The sequence below is a fragment of the Galeopterus variegatus genome, unplaced genomic scaffold (assembly GCF_000696425.1).
Source record: "Galeopterus variegatus unplaced genomic scaffold, G_variegatus-3.0.2 Scaffold11695, whole genome shotgun sequence".
Taxonomy (NCBI): Eukaryota; Metazoa; Chordata; class Mammalia; order Dermoptera; family Cynocephalidae; genus Galeopterus; species Galeopterus variegatus.
In genome coordinates, this window is record NW_007737806.1 from 10223 (window position 1) to 28203 (window position 17981).

Genomic DNA, 17981 nt, shown 5'->3' on the forward strand with positions numbered 1-17981 from the left:
GCCCTCAAAAACTGAAGCCATTATTATGTCCTGGTAGCTGGTACAGAGTGGGCACTCCTAAATTGCCTCAGTGAATGAAACGTAACAGAGAAGTACCTTGCAAGTGCTGGTGCAAACCTGTCAGCTTCATTGTCATTGTCAACATCCCCGATGCTGTCCAGAGAGGGTGTCCTGTCTAGAACCCAGTGTCTACAGACCAACAGTGTGGGCATGGTCCTACCCTTCACCCCAGGTGGCATATGTGAGGACTCAAGAGGCATCAACAGACATTGGCAAATATTTACACGAAGACCATGGCAGCAGAGTGGTTAAGTGGAGGCCCAGAGGACAGAGTTCTGGATTTATCTGGGAGGGGGTGCCAGCGAGAGCCAACTCTCTAGGAAGGCTTCCTGGAGGAGGAGGAATTTCAAGAGCTGCTTGAGTAGCTGGTTTAAGGGGGCTTGTGGGGAATGGAGCATCCTGGTTATATATATGGAGTGGCAGGGAAAGGCTGGGGTAAGGACACAGAGCAGAAAGAAGACAAAAGGCACTGAGGATCGGCTTGAGGATGACGTTGGGACAGACAGAGAGCCTGACACGGGAAGGAAGGGTCAAGGTCACTGTGGTGGGGGGAGTAAGGACTAACGATTACTGAGCCAGTCATAGGGCTTGAGAGCAGGAGCTCTGTATGGGACAAATCGACTGTTTCTCACTCAATGTTTCCAATACTTTTGTGACCAAATGGATGTTTGTTTGTTTGTTTGTTTGTTTGTTTTTCCCCCACACCTGCCAATTTTCTGACACCAGCCGGGTGTCCTACAATTCAATTCAGTTCTGACACTATCTACCTGGACTCAGCACAGACCTCACACGTTAAGGGCTCAGTCCCACAAGACTGCCCCAACTTCAGATGCCAATCACAAGCCCCGGGCTGTGACCTGTACTGTTGACCAACCAGCTATAAATCAAGGGTTCCCACAATTCCTTCCTCGGGTTTAATAATTTGCTAGAGCAGCTCACACAATCAGGAAAACTTTCACTTACGTTTGTTTTTCCCCCACACCTGCCAATTTTCTGACACCAGCCGGGTGTCCTACAATTCAATTCAATTCTGACACTATCTACCTGGACTCAGCACAGACCTCACACGTTAAGGGCTCAGTCCCACAAGACTGCTCCAACTTCAGATGCCAATCACAAGCCCCGGGCTGTGACCTGTACTGTTGACCAACCAGCTATAAATCAAGGGTTCCCACAACTCCTTCCTCGGGTTTAATAATTTGCTAGAGCAGCTCACACAATCAGGAAAACTTTCACTTACATTTATCTGTTTATAATAAAGGATACCTCTGAGAAACAGCCAAATGGAAGAGAAGCACAGGGCATCATATGTGGCAGGGGCGTGGAGCTCACTGCCCTCTCCGGAAGCGCCACCTGCCCAGCACCTCGACATGCTCCGCATCCCAGAAGCTCTCCCAGCCCTGCCTTCTAGGAGGTTTTAGGAGGTTTCCTCACATGGGGAGCATCAATTATTAACTCAGTCTCCAGCAACTCTCCCCTTCCTGGAGGACAGGGAGTGAGGCTGAAAGTTCCAAGCTCTAATCACGGCTTGGTCTTTCTGGAAACCAGCCCTGTCCTGAGGCTGTCCAAGAGCCTAACAAATGTTGCCTCATTAGAACAAAAGATGCTCCTATCACCCAAGAAATTGCAAGGGATTTAGGACCTCTGTGTCAGGAACTAGGGTCAAAGACCAAATATGTATTTCTTATTATATTGCAATATCACAGGCTTTGAGAGGAACACAATAAATGGTCACGCTCTAGACCTGCACTGTCCAATATTGTAGCCACTGGCTCCCACGCACTTGCGTGTGGCGCTTCCAAGTTGAGATGTGCTGTGAGTGCAACATATACACCAATTTTCATGAGTTAACAGGAAAAAAATAATATAAAATAATTCATCAATGAGTTTTAAAGTGATTACATGTTGAAATGATCATGTGTGACTACATTTGGTTAAATCAAAATATAATTAAAATTAATTTCACCTATGTCTTTTTACTCTTTTTAATGTGATTACTAGAAAATTTAAAATTACTTCTGTGGCTCGCATTATATTTCTAGCAGACAGAACTTCTCTAGTCTATGGGAAACTCTATAGAACCGACAACTGGGATTTGGAAGGAAGGACAGAGTGAGATGGCAGGGAAGTCTGTAGCTGAAAAGAAACTTAAGAGACATGCCAACCAACCCAATGTGTGAAGTAATTTGGATTCTGATTCCAGAAAATCAACTATGGAAAAAAAAAGAGCATGAAATTTGTGAGGTCATTGGAAATGAGAAAACTGCCTGGATGGATGGTTGATGCTATGAACAAGTTATTGTTAGTTTCTTTTAGCTGTGATCATGGTTGTGTGGTTATGCTTTCTGAAATAAAAATCCTTAGCTTTTAGAGATGCATACTGAAATATTTACAGATTAAATAATAGACATGCAGATTGCTTCAAGTCATACAAGAGGGGTGGGTGGGCTTGGGTACAGAAGAAAGATTAGCTGTGAGTTGGTAGTTGTTGAAGCTGGCTGAAAGGTACATGAAGTCTCAAAATGCTGGTCTATCTACTTATGTATACACTCAAAATTTTCCATAACAAAAGGTTAAAAAAATGACCTGGGGTTCTGGCTCAGACTGCATGGGTTCAAACCCCAGCCCTAGTCTTGTTGGCTGTGACTCAGTTTGCTCATCTGTCAAGTAGAGACGATAGGAGTAGTCCTTACATTGAAGGTGTTTATCTCTAATGTGCATAGAAGTGTGGAGACAAAATAAAAGAAATCAAAACACACTGCAGGCACTTGTTGGCTGTGACTCAGTTTGCTCATCTGTCAAGTAGAGACGATAGGAGTAGTCCTTACATTGAAGGTGTTTGTCTCTAATGTGCATAGAAGTGTGGAGACAAAATAAAAGAAATCAAAACACACTGCAGGCACTTTACACATTGTCTCCAGTGCTCACAACACTCTCATCAGGGGAGGTAATGCCCGTTTTACCAAGAGGCTAAGTCACCTGCCCCAGGTCATCCAACTAGCAGGAACAAAACCAGTACATGTCCCAGGTTTGCCCGGCTCCTGAGTCCGGGCATGGTGTAAACTCCTGTGCTCGGGGCTCGGGGCTCAGCTTTTCCTGTCTCTCTGTTTCTCCAGTCTTGGGAGACTCCGGGCCCATTTCTCTGCAGATCAGCTCTGAGAAACATGCTGCCCTCCTAGTTCTTTCCAGAAAAAGTATAACATTGGCAGAAAGCGGAGCTCTGGAATTCTAAAGGTTGATTCCCTTGATGCCTGGGGGCTCCACCTCTCGCAGCAGAACTGGGCAGAGGACAGAGGTCACATGGTTAGGGTGAGGCTTTGACTTGGGCTGGCGGGCGTGACAGGGCAGAATCAGGACCATGATCCTCAGAGGCTTCAGGGAGCCGGCAGGGAGGCAGGGAGCAGCCTCTTCTGTGCCGCGCCGGGTAAAGGAGAACTTGCTAAGACTGACTCATTCCAACCATCTCCATAAGAGCCTGTGGATGCCACCAGGTGAGGAGATGAACCCCTGAAAACTGTGCCAATCCATTGCCTCTGCTTGCCTGCTTCTCAGGATGGGGAGCCCAATGCTTCTCCCCTCTTTAGGGACCTGGTTGTGCAAAGGTCCCCAGAATTATCTATTACCATCCTTCATTCTCCCAATGAGGAAGTGAAGGCTCAGAGTTGTCAAGGCATTTACCTAAGGGTACATTTGGTCCCAGGGCTCTGACCTCCAGACAATACTCTGTCGGCCTCTTTGCTATAGTCTCAGACAAGGGAGGGATCTCTGCTGGCTGAGAGGTCAGGAAAGGCTTCTCAGAAGAGGCGACACAGGAGATGGCCCTTGAGATGGCACTAGGGTGCTGCTTGATGTCTTTATTCTTGTTCTGCTCACCATGTCTGTGCTCTTCGCCGTTGTATCTCACACCAAGTGTGGCAAACAAACCGGGAACAGAAGTTTGTCGAATGAATAAATGAGCAGGGCAGGAAAGCCACTCCAAGGAGGCAAAAGGCCAATGGTAAAGGTCCCTTAGACCCCAGATATTCTAGTGGGCAGGAAGGGACAAAGTTCCACCTGCTCCAAACTCGGTGTCCTCTGCTGCTCCTCTTAAATGTTCATTGGGCTGGGCCAAAAGCACTTTGTAACACGCAAAATTCTTTTTCTTCTGCCCCTGGCTTGGGTTCTCTGTTTATTGTTCCTCCCCCTTGTTTTGTAAACTGGGCTGCGTGGGAAGACGGGTCACGGCACACACTTGCATGTGGTGGAGGAGTCAGGCCAGCAGCTGGCTTGGCAGAGGCCCCTGGCAAGCTGCAAGCTGCCGTCTTCTCCCTCCCCAGTAGGGCCGGTGCACAGGTGGGGGGTGGGGGGCGGTAGCGAGGCTGCAGGAGAAACAGCCTTCTTGGGCTCACTTCCCACACGCTCCTTTCTGGACCCACAGCCTTCCTTTCTCACGTGGATTTTCACTTTGCTCTCTGGCAAGGATTTCTGTTTTCCTCCCATTGTAAATTACTTACATGTTCATGACAGGAAACCTGGCCATGCAGGAAAGTGGAAAGAGGACATCTCCATCAGCACGCAACAGCAACTGCCCTCACTGTCTTGGTGTATGCTTGGTGGGCTTGGGGTGTGAGGTTGTAGCTTTGACAATCAGATAAGATTAGCGCACAGCGCTGCCGTTCACATGGGTTGATAAAAGGAACAGGGAGCCTGCGAACCAGGATTCCAGGACCTGGCTTCAGCGCTGAACTCAGCCACTAACTGGCTGTGTGTCCCGGGAGAATGCCCACTGTCTCTGGGCCTCTGAAGCCACTTCTGTAACATGAGGGGGGTTGATAACATAAGGTCCAAAAGCCCTTCCCAGCCTAATATTCCAGAATCCTGTGAGGTTAACCTGGGGGATCCTTAAAGGGTAGGAGAAAAGGAAGGAGGATACACGTGGTACAGCAATTCTAGGCTACAAGTCAGACAGCATCTCCAGCAGTGCACACAAGTGCGACAGTCATGGCCCCAGACCTGTGAGTCCCTCTGGCCTGGCTCAGACCCCTGAAGGCCACTCCAGCAGGAGATGGGCAAAGCCTTGGCTCCTGTTACAGGCTGGAATTTCTTTGCTGTGTGGCTTTTGACATCTCATCACCTCTCTGAGCCATAATTTCTCCCTCTGAAACAGAGAGGGTGGGGGTAGGTTGGACCAGAATTCTTTCTTCCAGTAACATTGTTTGTGGAAACCTGATATAGAGCAGAGAGGAAGGAAACACTGACATTTATGGAGCATTTAAAATGTATCAAGCATTGTTCTGAGGATGTTTTGATCATTAACATACTTTATCCTCACATCAACTCCACACAGTAGGTGCTATTGTCATCCCCATTTGACAGATGAAGAAACTGAGGCCTTGAGGAGTTTGTCCAAGGTTATACACAGCTAGTTAACTGTCAGAGCTGGGATACTGGTTGGATATGGATCTCAGTCATGAAACCACAGGACCCTTGTAGTTCTAACCCCTGGGGACATCTCCAGGCACCCGGCCCATGCTCTTCCAACATTCATGCACAGGCATGTGCGCATGCACACTGTGGACACTCCTTTGCAGCAGCTCCCCCTCCATCTGCTGGCCAAATTGGCTCAAGCCCCAAACCAAAGGTCACTGGCAAGATTGAGAGACTGAGGAGTTTTTCCTGTGGAGGGCAACTTTGCATCACTGGGTCATCCCAGTGACTGAACACCCATCAGAGCACAGGGGAGACAAGAGCCACACTGCTTACCTGGAAGCTGCCCAGGGGGCTTCCTAGTTCCCTGTGCTGTGCTGCTAACCCCCCCGCAGCCTCTCATGCCTGCAGCCAGCTGAGCCCAGGTATAAGTTTCCCCCTTGGCAGCTGCCTGCCCGCAACTTCTTCCCTGGAGGGATGTTAGTCACAGCATCCCCTCCAGGACAGCCAGTCCTTCGAGCACACAGTCCCTCAAGTATTTCTTGGGGTGTGCCCTGCACCAGGAGCCTCACTGGGTGGGAGCCAGTTCAGTGCTAGAGAAAGAACTTGGCATTTGGACATAAGCAGACCTGAATTTGAATCCTGGCTCTGGCTCTGATCAGCCATGTGAGCTGGAACCATCTAGGGTTACTCTTGTGCCTCTGCTTTCTTACCTGGAACATGCGAAGTATGAGACATCAGCCGCTCAGTGCAGTGTGGAGGCTGTAACAAGCAGGGCGCACTGGAAGTTCTTCTGTTTTCCTCTTCCTCCACCCTGCAAATATGTCTGCAGGGGAGGAAAGGAGAAATAAAGGTCACCCTGCCCTCTATCAGTCAGTCAACAATCATTTATTGAGCACCTACTACGTGTCATGCACTTGACAGGAAAAAGCAAAAACACCGGCAACTCTACTTGACATGTCCTATAATAAACGTTATAGAATTAGGAGAGGGGACAGAGGAGAGAGAGAACGCCACTGCTCGAGGGGGTGTACCAGTCATGTTCAACCAGAGAAACAGAACCAGCAGGAGACATGGATCAACAGACTTATTGCCAGGAACTGGCTTACATGCCCGTAGGGGATGGCGAGGCAAGTCCAAAACCCACTGGAAAGGCTGTCAGGAAGGGAGGCCAGAGCCCTCAGGCACGGACTGCAGTCGAATTGTGGACTTTAGTCACTTCCACAGAGCACCTTCATGGCAACACCCAGATTGGTGATAGATTGAATCACTGGGTGCAATAGTCTAGCCAGGCTGACACACAAAGCTGACCATCACAGAGCACTTAGAGGAGGCAGCGTGGGAGGCTAGCCATGGAGCGGAAGGGAAGAGTGTTCGGCAGAGGGGGCAGCCGGAGCAAAGGCCAAGAGGAGGGAACGTAGGCAGCGTCCTTGGGGAGGAGGGAGCGCATCAGTGTGGCTGAGGCACTACGAAAATACGTCAAATAAGAAGAGATTGGAATAAAGGAGTGGCTTGATAAATGACAATAAACAAATACAATGCGTTTTTTAAAGGTGTCATTATGACAACCACGAACAACATGAAAAAATTTCCTTGCTATGATGTTCCACGTAAAATCACAGGAGACAAAAGGATGATTGAATGTGGGATATGAACAGGGCTGCACTGTGGGACAGAACTCTGGGGGATTTTCATATTATTTTAAAATGCTCTTTACTGTGGTTATAGTATCTTTTTTAAAAATAAAAAAGAAGATTGTTTTTAAGGGGGAGGAGTGGTGTTAGGATGTCAGATGTGGTGTTAGAATGGCAGATGAAATTGCTGCAAAACCCAATGGGGGAGATAAAAAACAAAACATGCTGAGCAGAATAACCTAACCATCACAAGCAAGAAGATGAAGAATAAATAAGCCCCCGGTGTCTGAGGGTGAGCACGCTCAGGCAAGCCAGCCCCATGCTTCCCTGCAGAAAGCACAGCAGGTGAGGGGCTCTGCTTCTCAACTCCCCAGACCGCCCCCCCCATCCCCGTAAATATTTCCAGAACATTCCAGGCTCATAAAGTGTCCAAAGGCTGGAAGGACCCACATGCATATGTCTAGGATTGAATCAAAGTTTCTGATGCAGCTGTCTTTAGGAGTTCTGAGAATGGAGGTTGACTTCCCAGAACACCATCCTTCCCCCACAGATGGCTTTGGCCTTCTTTGCAGGGAACAGGAGAAAAAGGCTCCTGGAAACTCTGTGCTCAGGGTGACACATCTCCTGCTGCTGAGGCTGATATGGTTTATGAGGCTGACCCCCCCCAACATGTCCCATGCATGCTGCGCCTGAATTTACCTTTGCCACTATCTGTAAACAGCATCTTGACTCAGTAACCATGTAAATCAGATTTGAGAGGAAAGCATTTATTCTGGAGAGGTGTCAGGGAAAAGGACTCAGGAGATTTCAGTTCTTTCCAGCTCTGGCTTTGACTCCAACTGGCTGGGTGGTCTGAGGGATTTTATTTGTCTATGGAGTAAATGTTGTTCAAGAGATTGGGACACGCACAACGCAGTCGCAGGCGCGGTGCAGGGGGAAGATGAGGAGGCCGGCGCTCCCCTCCGAGGAGGCAGAATACAATGGGACACGTGCGTGCACACACGCACAGCTCACCCTTATGCACACGCACATGTGCGCACAGCTACCACTCAGAGCAGATGCAAAGGCAAAGGGGGAGCAGTCACCCTCGGGCCGAAGGTAGAACGTCGCAGTCTCAAGGGTTCCCCCAGATCGACAGGCTGGTGGTGTCCCCGCAGAACCTGTCTCTCTGTCCAGCTGTGTAACCAGGGTCTGAAAACCTTAACTGATCTGTGAGCAGGAGAGCAGGCAGGCTGGACAGGATGCCCCACGGCCCCTGTGTGGCTCCCTTGGGTGGTGCTGGAGGAGCAGCTTACGTTCTCGAGCACAGGGACAGCGTGCTTCATGCATTGGGTACACACTGTCTCATCTGTTTTCACAGCAGCCCTGTGGGCAGGGGCTATTTTCATACTGACCCCCATTACACAGCTGAGGAAAATGAGGCACAACGAGGTGGCATAAGGAGCCCCTGGAGGAGGACCCCATTCAAGATCTGGTTCCAGAGCCTGTCCCCTAACGCCAGGCTGTGCCTCCCTGTTGGTAATGCCAGTTTCCAGCTGGAGGCTTTCGGGCTGTCTTTCCCACATTGGGCCATTCACATTCACAGTTTCTGCCATATCTATGTCCCCTCTATGGCAGTTTTTTAAATATTGACTTACTTTTGAACTATAACTTCACATCATCAACTTGAGCGGAAAATGAGAGTCTTTGTTCATAAAAAGGTAACTAAAAGAGAAATGCTTTGGAAGATGAGCGACGCTGCCGAGGTCTGGCTAGATTCTGGGGGACCAGCAAGGCTCTGAGCCTGTGCTCTTTTTTGAAAGGAGAGATTTCAAATACTAAAAAGGTGTTGAAGACACAGCAGCACCACGCTGAGACTTTCTCCTCGGCCTAATCAGGAGGAGTGACGAAATGGTTGGCTGTTATTTACCATCCGGTCTACATCCCTCACTTTGGGAAATGCTTCCTGACTCCAACATGCAGCCACAAAATTCAGGACACAAGTTGGCATAGGGGAGGAAAAAATATCTTTTCCTCCTTCCCTTCTGAGCACTTGGTCATGGCCTCAGTAACTAAAGACAGGTAAAGGAGAGAAAAGCATAAAAATGTATTCAATTTAAGTTTTATGTGACATGGGAGCCTTCACAAGAAAATGAAGGCCCAAAGGAGCGGTTAGACCCGAGTGTTTTTGTGCTGGGTTTGGTGAAGGGTAGAGAGTCGCGGAGAAACAAGAGGGGACGAGGGAGGTGCGGGCTAAGGGTAGAGAACTGGGGAAGCAGCAAGGCCTGCTCATCAGGATTCCTCTCGGCCTCCCTGTGATTTCAGAGATGAGGATGCTCCTTGCCTCCGGGGACAGGGAGGGACTTCTCACACGAGTCTGTGACCTGCTCCAGGGGAAGGTCAAAGAGTCCTTCCAGCATCTGCTCTTTCTCAAATTCCTTTAGCTTAAAATATTCAAAGTGGCAACGTGCCATATTTTGGGGTAGCATGCCCAGAACTCCGTCACTGGCTACAAGGTCAGGGGATCCATGCAAGGCAAGACTTGGCCCTCGAGACAGTGAGGCTGTGTGTTTCGGGGAGGCCACAGTCTCGAAGGCACCGAGGTACAGATTCTTGAGAAACCAAAACAGGCTCCTTCTGAGACTAAAGTAGAATGTACTCCTGACAGTGCCCAGATTCAGTGTTTAGATGATTAAATGAAGGGAAATATTTTATGGTAAGTGTTCTTGGACAGAATATTGAGGGAGACAGAGTACGAGTGAATCAGAGTGTTGAATGCTTTGTCTAAAGCATCCTTTTAAAACGAGGTGGAAAGCCCAGCCACAGAGTCATCTCCTGTCCCTACCCTACCTCCAGCCATGAGGACCAGAGTCAGCATGTGTCCACCCTCCTGGCTGTAGATGAGGAAACCGAGGCCCAGGGAAATAGAGGGACTCGCTCAAGATCATGCAGAGAGGGGTCTGCTCCTGGGCACTGCCATCTGCCAGTGTGGCACTGCCCCATGGCCCCTCCCCACATTTCTCTAGAGTCCCCTGTCATCTGATTCTATAATCCCAGGGGTTCCAGTAGGAAAGAGCGGGCACATTCAAACTGAGTAATATGGAGAGCATTTTAATAGAGAGTCTATTGACAGCGGCATGGACAGCATGAGAGGGGCACTGCAAGGAGCATGCAGCACCTCGGGGTGTCTCAGGGCTAGGACAGCAAAGGCCTTAGTCTCCCTCCCCTGATAGAAGCTGTGAACTCTGGTCCAGGCCCAGCTGGCTTCTGGAGGCCTCAAGGGCAGGAGCTGGGGAGCCAACACCCCATCCTCCCTTTCCTCCCTCCCCCAGTCTCCTGCTGGTGCCCCCACTGGCCAAACCCAAAGGGAGCCAGGTGGCAAAGAGACCGAGGTGTGGTCCCCACAAAGGTGCTCCCAAGTGGGGCTGGGGAGGAGGAGCCAGCTGGTGACCTGGAGGGGGCAGGCCAGCTCCCTCCTACAGGGACCCTAACCAGGGCATGCCTCTGAAGAAGATGGCTGCAGACTCTCAAATTCTCCCAGGTCCTTAGACTGCCTGCTCCTGAGAAAGCTGAGAGAAAAAAGCCCTGGGCTTTGTTTTGCAAATGAGAGCAGTGTTTATAGACATTTGCAGTTAGGATCCAGATGGGCTGATGGGGCCAGAACTGGGGACACCCAAACAGGTAGACCCATAACGGACCTATAAGGGAGGTCGGCGAGGAAACGCTGGACGTCTCCCCAGGGTGACCGAGCTGGGAGGACCCACGCTGTCATGCAGCTGTCATTGTATCCATGGAAATGGGAGGCCCCGTGGGTAGGCTGAGGTCCTCCTGGCTGGACAGTCAGCCAGAGAGAGTGCCCATGGGGCAGGGGAGGCTCGTCTTTGCTCCTCCCCACGTGATGAATGTTCAGTAACTTTTAAAATATATTTTTTTAGTGGATGATTCTAACACATGACCTCTGACCCTCAGTTGAATTTTCTTTCCAGGAACCATGGGGGCCCCTCAGAAAGGCGGGTGCTCCCTCGTCCTGCCCTCCCCCAAACCCCTCCGTGAAGGGTCAGAAGGTTTCACTGCTCATGCATCTCCTGCAAGTTCCCAGTCCTGACCTCAGCTCCACTCAGGGCTTCCTGTAAACCTTTGCCGGGTGTTAACTGGACATCTTCCACTTCCCTTAGCCTCTTTTCTTTTTTCTTTTTTCCCCCCTACCATACTGAAACTCTTGGCTTTTCTTTTTTCTATTATTATTATTGAAACATAATTGATTGTACATATCTATGGGGTACAGCGTTGAATATCAATACCCGTGTGCAATATGTGATGCTCAAATCAGGATAATTAGTATAGTCAACATTACACAGTGTAATCATTTTTGTGGCCCTTTAACAATTTCTCACCAACCCCCCTCTCCCTCCCCCTCTTTTCTTTTTTAATGTATTTGAGTTCCCTGAACTGTCCACTGCCTGATCTCTACCTCCCACAACTGATTCAGTAAAGCAGGGCTTCTATAAACCCACATGCCTGATGTACAGACAAAGTTAGTTGAGGAGGGGCTGAGGGCTGGGGTAGGGCGGATCTGTGGCTACACAGACACACAGACACACATTCACACACACACACATTCACACACATACGTGCGTGCACCACAGCTTTTCACGCCCTTCCTGGACAGGAGTACAAGGTCACGCAGAATCTTGGAGAAAGTGCAAAGTCTGGAACAGAAAGAGGGGGTGCAAGCCCCTGGAGCTGGTGCCTCCCCCTGGATGGGAGGGAAGTGCAGGAGGAGGAGGAATGTAGAAAGGCTGACTCACGCCTTCCCACCAGGGGGAGGCCTGGGCTCAGAACTGGAGAGCACCTCGCACTGGTCACCACCACAAGGGACAGGAAATGCTCATCTGTATCCGTCTCCCTCACTAGGCTTGAAGCCCCTCGAGACCCCGTGTCTAATCCACCTCCACCACAGTCCTCCAGTCAGACCCCTCCCCTGAGCTCCAGACCCACACTGGACTCAACAGCCTCCCATGTCCCCACCTGGAAGTCTCAAAAGAACCTCACACTGGACAGTTTCCAGTCTAAACATGTGATCTGCCCTCCACATCAGCCTCCCTCTTTTCGCCCTTTTGCAGGAGATGGCAGCCCCTGGGGGCATCCTTAACGACGCCTTCCTCACCCTCTTCCCCAGCCCTGCCATGTGCAATCTGGCCCCAGGCATGTCCATTTTGCTCTCTAAACACCTCTGGAATCCACCTTCTTCAGTAGGCACCATGCGTGCCTGGACTAAGGGGAAGCACTCAGTAACCAGTCTCCCTGCTGCCACTCTGCTCCCACCACAGTCCCATCTTCCCCAGCAGCCGTCAGGGCCCAACACACATTCACACCAAGCTAGCTGCCTCCTGCCTCAGGGCCTTTGCACCTGCTCCTTCTGCCCAGGCATCCTCCCCTCCGCCACCTTCCTTTCTCCCTGTTTATCCCTGCTCATCCTCAGTTCTCATCAGCAATGTCTACTCGCCCTCTCAGACTGGCTTAGGACTCTGTATTACATGCTGTCATGGGGCCATTCGTTCAGTTCGATTACACTTAGATCAGCGTGCAATTATTTAGTGACTGAGTAATGTCTGGCTTCTCCATTAGCTTGTCAGCTCCCGGAGGACAGACGCTGAGCCTGTTCTCATCAAGTCCCTAGTGCCCAACACGGAGTAAGAAGGGAAGGACTCAGCAGACTGCACTTCCCTATCCTAGTGAGAACCTGTGTGTTTTATGGTCCTCAACCCCTCCCCTCATCTAACCATCTTTTCTCCTCTGTTCAGCCCAGGTGGGGCCTCGTTTGTGTCCCACTCTGAGTCCAAATGTTCTCTGCCTGGAAGATTCCAATGTTCCGGTCTGTTTATGAAGACTCTGTGCCCACCACAGCCTCTTTCAGGTGAGTCAAAGGGATTCTTCAATCTACTGTTTGGGGGTGGAGGAACAGACCACCTGGAGAACTCCCCAGAAAGCTTGATCCTCATGTCCTGGACAACAGTTGAAGGAACAGGCAATGTTTAGCCCAGAGACAAGACAGTCAAGTGTTCAAATCCCCGTAGTCCTGTCGAGAACAGAGGGAGTGGATAGTTTAGTGGGACTGGGGGAGGGGAGGGGAGTGGAAGGGAGAGGAAGGGATCTTCTTGTCATATGTGACCTGTCCTGGACAAACTTGGAAATGAAGGTAAGAGTTAAACCTTGAAGTCACCACCTAACAGATCAGACAGAGATGTCCCAGGTTGCCTTGCAGACAGAATGTCTCTGACATATGGCTGACCTCTGCTGGAAGACCAGAACACTCTAAAGAGAGAACTGGGGGAAAATGATCCAGAGTGGAGGCAGAGGAAAGGGAGGTCCCTGTCCTCAACAGGTAGTGTTGGCAAGACACAGGGGAGAGGGGCCCGGGCTCGGCTATCAACCGTCTTGCTGAGAAATTAACAAGTGGCTTCTGGTGCTACAGGAGGACACTGGAAAAAGTTCACAGAAAGATTTGTATCATCTTTTAATTCTATTTTTCCATATCTTTTGGAAGTACCATCATATGCTTCAGTATCTAGTGAGCTAGCCCCTGAGAGACCATCGAGTCCCCAAGCCCAGGGCACTGAGAAAATGCATTTTCTGTAGCTGCAGAAATGGAGCCAAGGGTTGGACCAAGGGGATTACCCAGGGGACGTCTTCCCTTCAGAGGACTCTGGAAAAGAGCCTGCCAGTTTCCATGGTCAGGAATTCAGGGCACAGAGGAGACTGCTTGTCTCTATTCCAGGGTGTCTGGGGCCTCAACTGGAAGATGCAAAGGCCTGGGACCAGAATCAACTGAAGGCTTAAATGGGGCCAGAGGATCCACTTCCAAGGTGGCAAGTTGGTTCCTCCCCACCTGGCTGTTTGACTGTCCTCACAATACAGTGGCTCCTCCCCCAGGGCGAGCAAACCCAGAGGCCAGGGAGGAAGATGCAGGGCATTTTATACCCAGCCTGGAAGTCACGCACCACCACGGCTGGTTAAAGGCAAGTCACTAAGCACAGCCCACATCCATGGGAGGAGGAATTAGACTCCTCCTTCTGACGAGAGGAATGTCAAGGGGGTCTTTCCAGAGCATACTTCCTGTCCCGCCACCCCCTCCTTACAGTCCTCAGGACAAAGTCTCACTGCCCTGGCACCTGGTAAAGGCCACCCTTATTCCCTGATTCAACCTCATCTGTAGCCACAACCCACCTCTCCTGTTCAGCATTTAATGCCATCTTCCAGAACACACCAGCAGCTTTCCCACTTCAGTGCTCCCTCAAGCTGTTTCTCCTACCTGGTCTGTCCTACCTCCTTTTCGTCCTCTGTTGCAATGCTCCTCATCCTTCAAGACCCAGCTCCAGAGTCACCTCCTACCTTATTCACCTGCCCCCACCCCAATTCTGTGTCCCATGCCCCTCCTCCAACACCCATGGCCCTCATCCCACACTGGGCCACAGTTGTCAGGAGCTTGGCCAGGGTGGTGGACAGGCAATATCCCCCTCTGTGTCCCTGCACCCAGCGCAGAGCTCAGCACAGAGCAGATGCCCAAGAAACATGTAAAGGGTAAAAGTGTTGATTAATGAGTTAATCCCAAGTCTCCAGTCTGGCTCCAGGATGCCTGCCGGCTGCTCTAGGAAGCAGAAGGGCTTTTCCTGGGAAATCCCAGAAGCAATTAGCAGCATCTTTCCCATAATTTGTTGCTCACCACCTCCATGAGCCTGCCCAACAACGGACCTCCCAGGGAGAGCCTCTTTATCTCCACCCTCCCTCACCCACACCACAGGGCACTAGGAAAATGCCGTATCACTCCTGCCCTCCGGGTTGTGCTTTAGGCTTTTCAGTATGTCTTCACATTCACTCTTTCATTTGAACCTTGCAACCACCATGCAAAGCAAGTCTGGGAGAGAGTAATACCCTACTCCCAAGATAGTAATATGGGAGCTCAGAGATGTCAAGCAATTTGCCCAAGCCACACAGCTAGGATTGGAAACTGTATCTGTCCAAGCCCCATGCCTCTTTGCTGAAAGTAGAGATGAATTAGCCTTCACAGCAATACTTATAGAAAGTGGCCCGCCCCCTAGCCTGTGAGTCTTGCCTAAGAGTGAGAGAGGAGCCAGTGGGTTCATGACAAGGTCACCAATACAGGAGCAAGAACCCACAGACAGTGGTTCTGGAACTTAATGTTAGTTGTTTTAACAGGTTCACAAAAATAGATAATTACCAATGTTTATTAAACCAAGCACAGTGCTTGGGGCTTTTTGCACATTGTCTCAGATCCCCACCACAATCCTGAGAAGTAGGTTTTGTTATTTCCATTACACAGGTTAGGTCATCAAGGTTCAGAGAAGATAAGCAACTTCCCTGAGGTCACACAGCTAATAAATAGGGGAGCCAGGATGTGAACCCAAGAGGACTGGCTCCAAAGCCCCCACTCTCCCTCTCTATCATGCATCCTCTGATCGTCTTCAAGGCTGCGCCAACGGAGGGTGTGGAAGTACGAAGCTGCCCTTTGCCAGGAGAGGCAGCCTGTCCAGTGAGACAGGGCACAGGAAGATGGGCTGTGGTCTCAGAGCCAGACTGGAATCTCCCTGTCTGGCATGATATCATTTTTCTCCTCTAATAAATTATTCATCTGTGACAAGGTTTTGAGAGGCTGGAGGATGACCAGCTCCCTTGGGAGGGGCCCTAGGGAGGAGCCCATGCAATAAGGAAGGAATGCGCTGTGTATCCTCCTGGCATGGAAGCTCCAAGGAGGTGCAGGGTCCAAGACTCGTGATTGTTAGTGCTCTTGATGGACAATGGCCAAGGAAATAGCCCAGTGGAACCACGAGGCGAAGAACGTGAGATCCGGTTTAGGCCCAAGGAGCTCAGGGGGCACTTGAAGACCCCAGGGAGTCAGGTGTACCAGGACAGGAGTCTCCAAGCACTGGCCACAGAGAACAGCCTGAGTTGCACCCAACTTCGCCACGTCCTGGTTGCTCGCCTCAGGGAAGCTGTTTGCTGAACATGTGACCCATCTTATTCCCCCTGTCCTCCTGCACCTGCCGTTTCTCCTTTCTCTTGCAACCTTGAGGTATAACAGCCTCTTTTCCACTTTCTTTCAGCGCCAAAATGCTCAATGTCACCTCGCAAGTCCTTGTGCCTGCTCTTAATGGGACCCTTTCCCAGAGCAACAATTGCCCCGACACCGAGTGGTGGGGCTGGCTCAACGCCATCCAGGCCCCCTTCCTCTGGGTCCTGTTCGTGCTGGCTGCGCTCGAGAATGTCTTCGTCCTCAGCGTCTTCTGCCTGCACAAGAGCAGCTGCACGGTGGCGGAGATCTACCTGGGGAACCTGGCCGCGGCAGACCTGATCTTGGCCTGCGGGCTGCCCTTTTGGGCCATTACCATTGCCAACAACTTCGACTGGCTCTTCGGGGAGATCCTCTGCCGCGTGGTGAACACTATGATCTACATGAATCTGTACAGCAGCATCTGCTTCCTGATGCTGGTGAGCATTGACCGCTACCTGGCCCTGGTGAAAACCATGTCCATGGGCCGGATGCGTGGGGTGCGCTGGGCCAAACTCTACAGCCTGGTGATCTGGGGGTGCACGTTGCTCCTGAGCTCACCCATGCTGGTGTTCCGGACCATGAAGGAATACAGAGACGAGGGCCACAACGTCACCGCCTGTGTCATCAACTACCCATCCAACACCTGGGTGGTGTTCACGAACGTCCTCCTGAACTTCGTGGGCTTCCTGCTGCCTCTGAGTATCATCACCTTCTGCACAGTGCAGATCATGCAGGTGCTGCGCAACAACGAGATGCAGAAGTTCAAGGAGATCCAGACGGAGCGGAAGGCCACAGTGCTGGTGCTGGCCGTGCTGCTGCTGTTCGTGGTCTGCTGGCTGCCGTTCCAGATCAGCACCTTCCTGGACACGCTGCTGCGCCTCGGCGTCCTCTCTGGCTGCTGGGATGAGCACATCATCGACGTGATCACGCAGATCAGCTCCTTCTCGGCCTATAGCAACAGCTGCCTCAACCCGCTGGTGTACGTGATCGTGGGCAAGAGCTTCCGGAAGAAGTCTCGGGAGGTGTACAGGAGAGTGTGCCAGAAAGGGGGCTGCGGGCCAGAACCCATCCAGATGGAGAACTCCATGAGCACGCTGCGGACCTCCATCTCGGTCGAACGCCAGATTCACAAATTGCCGGACTGGGGAGGGAGCAGACAGTGAGCTACTGTTCATTCATACAAGGATTGATGGACAGTTACTCTTCACAGGAACCCAGGAAGGAGCAAAAGACATCCCGTGTGTGACCTTGGGCAGAGTCAGTGTCTCGAGTAAAACACAGGAGAGTAATTCCTGCCATGCTCAATTGCAGTGAGTGTGGCTGCAAGGATGGGTGACCTTGTGCACAGCCAAGGGCTCCATAAACACAACAGTATTATTGGTCTTATTTGCTGCCACCCCTGGGCCAGGCTGCTCCTTCCCCGGAGTGGAGGGGTCCTGGGGGCAGGGCAGGAGTGACTGAGCTTCCCTCCCACATGGTGTCCCTCCCAGCCCCAGCATGGCAGCTCAGATCTCCAGGGGAACTGCCACCCTAGCTTTGGTGCAGTGGCTGAGTGTGCACAGGGAGTGGTGCTGAATTATTGCCCTGGGCTTCTTTCATCCACTCAGCTAGAACCTTGGAGGACAATTTCTCAGATGAATGAAGGTTAAACTCTGAGGGATCCCTGATAAGAACCCAGGGACAAGGATTCTGTGGCTCCCTTCACCAAGAGACAAGGTACTCTGTGCAAAAGACGAACCCAGGGCCGGCCCGGTGGCGCACTGCTACAGTCCGCCGCTTGGGAGCGTGGCGGCGCTCCCGCCGAGGGTTCAGATCCCACATACAGACCAGTT

At 51.0% G+C, this 17981-nt stretch overlaps 1 protein-coding gene across 1 annotated transcript; it reads left to right on the forward strand.

Annotated features, from left to right (window-relative positions):
* Nucleotides 1-12883: 12883 nt before the first annotated feature.
* On the forward strand, nt 12884-17356 carry BDKRB2 (bradykinin receptor B2). Its single transcript, XM_008594849.1, has 2 exons — nt 12884-12996; nt 16202-17356. Exons 1-2 carry the CDS (start codon nt 12923-12925, stop codon nt 17310-17312), a joined length of 1185 nt encoding a protein of 394 aa, XP_008593071.1. The 5' UTR covers nt 12884-12922; the 3' UTR covers nt 17313-17356.
* The last annotated feature ends 625 nt before the right edge of the window (nt 17357-17981 follow it).

Bases quoted from the DNA above. Each gene is read 5' to 3' on its own strand.
- BDKRB2 (XM_008594849.1), top strand. From the start codon at position 12,923: ATGTTCTCTGCCTGGAAGATTCCAATGTTCCGGTCTGTTTATGAAGAC. The intron at 12,997-16,201 runs GTGAGTCAAAGG...ACTTTCTTTCAG, and splicing joins CCCACCACAGCCTCTTTCAG to CGCCAAAATGCTCAATGTCA.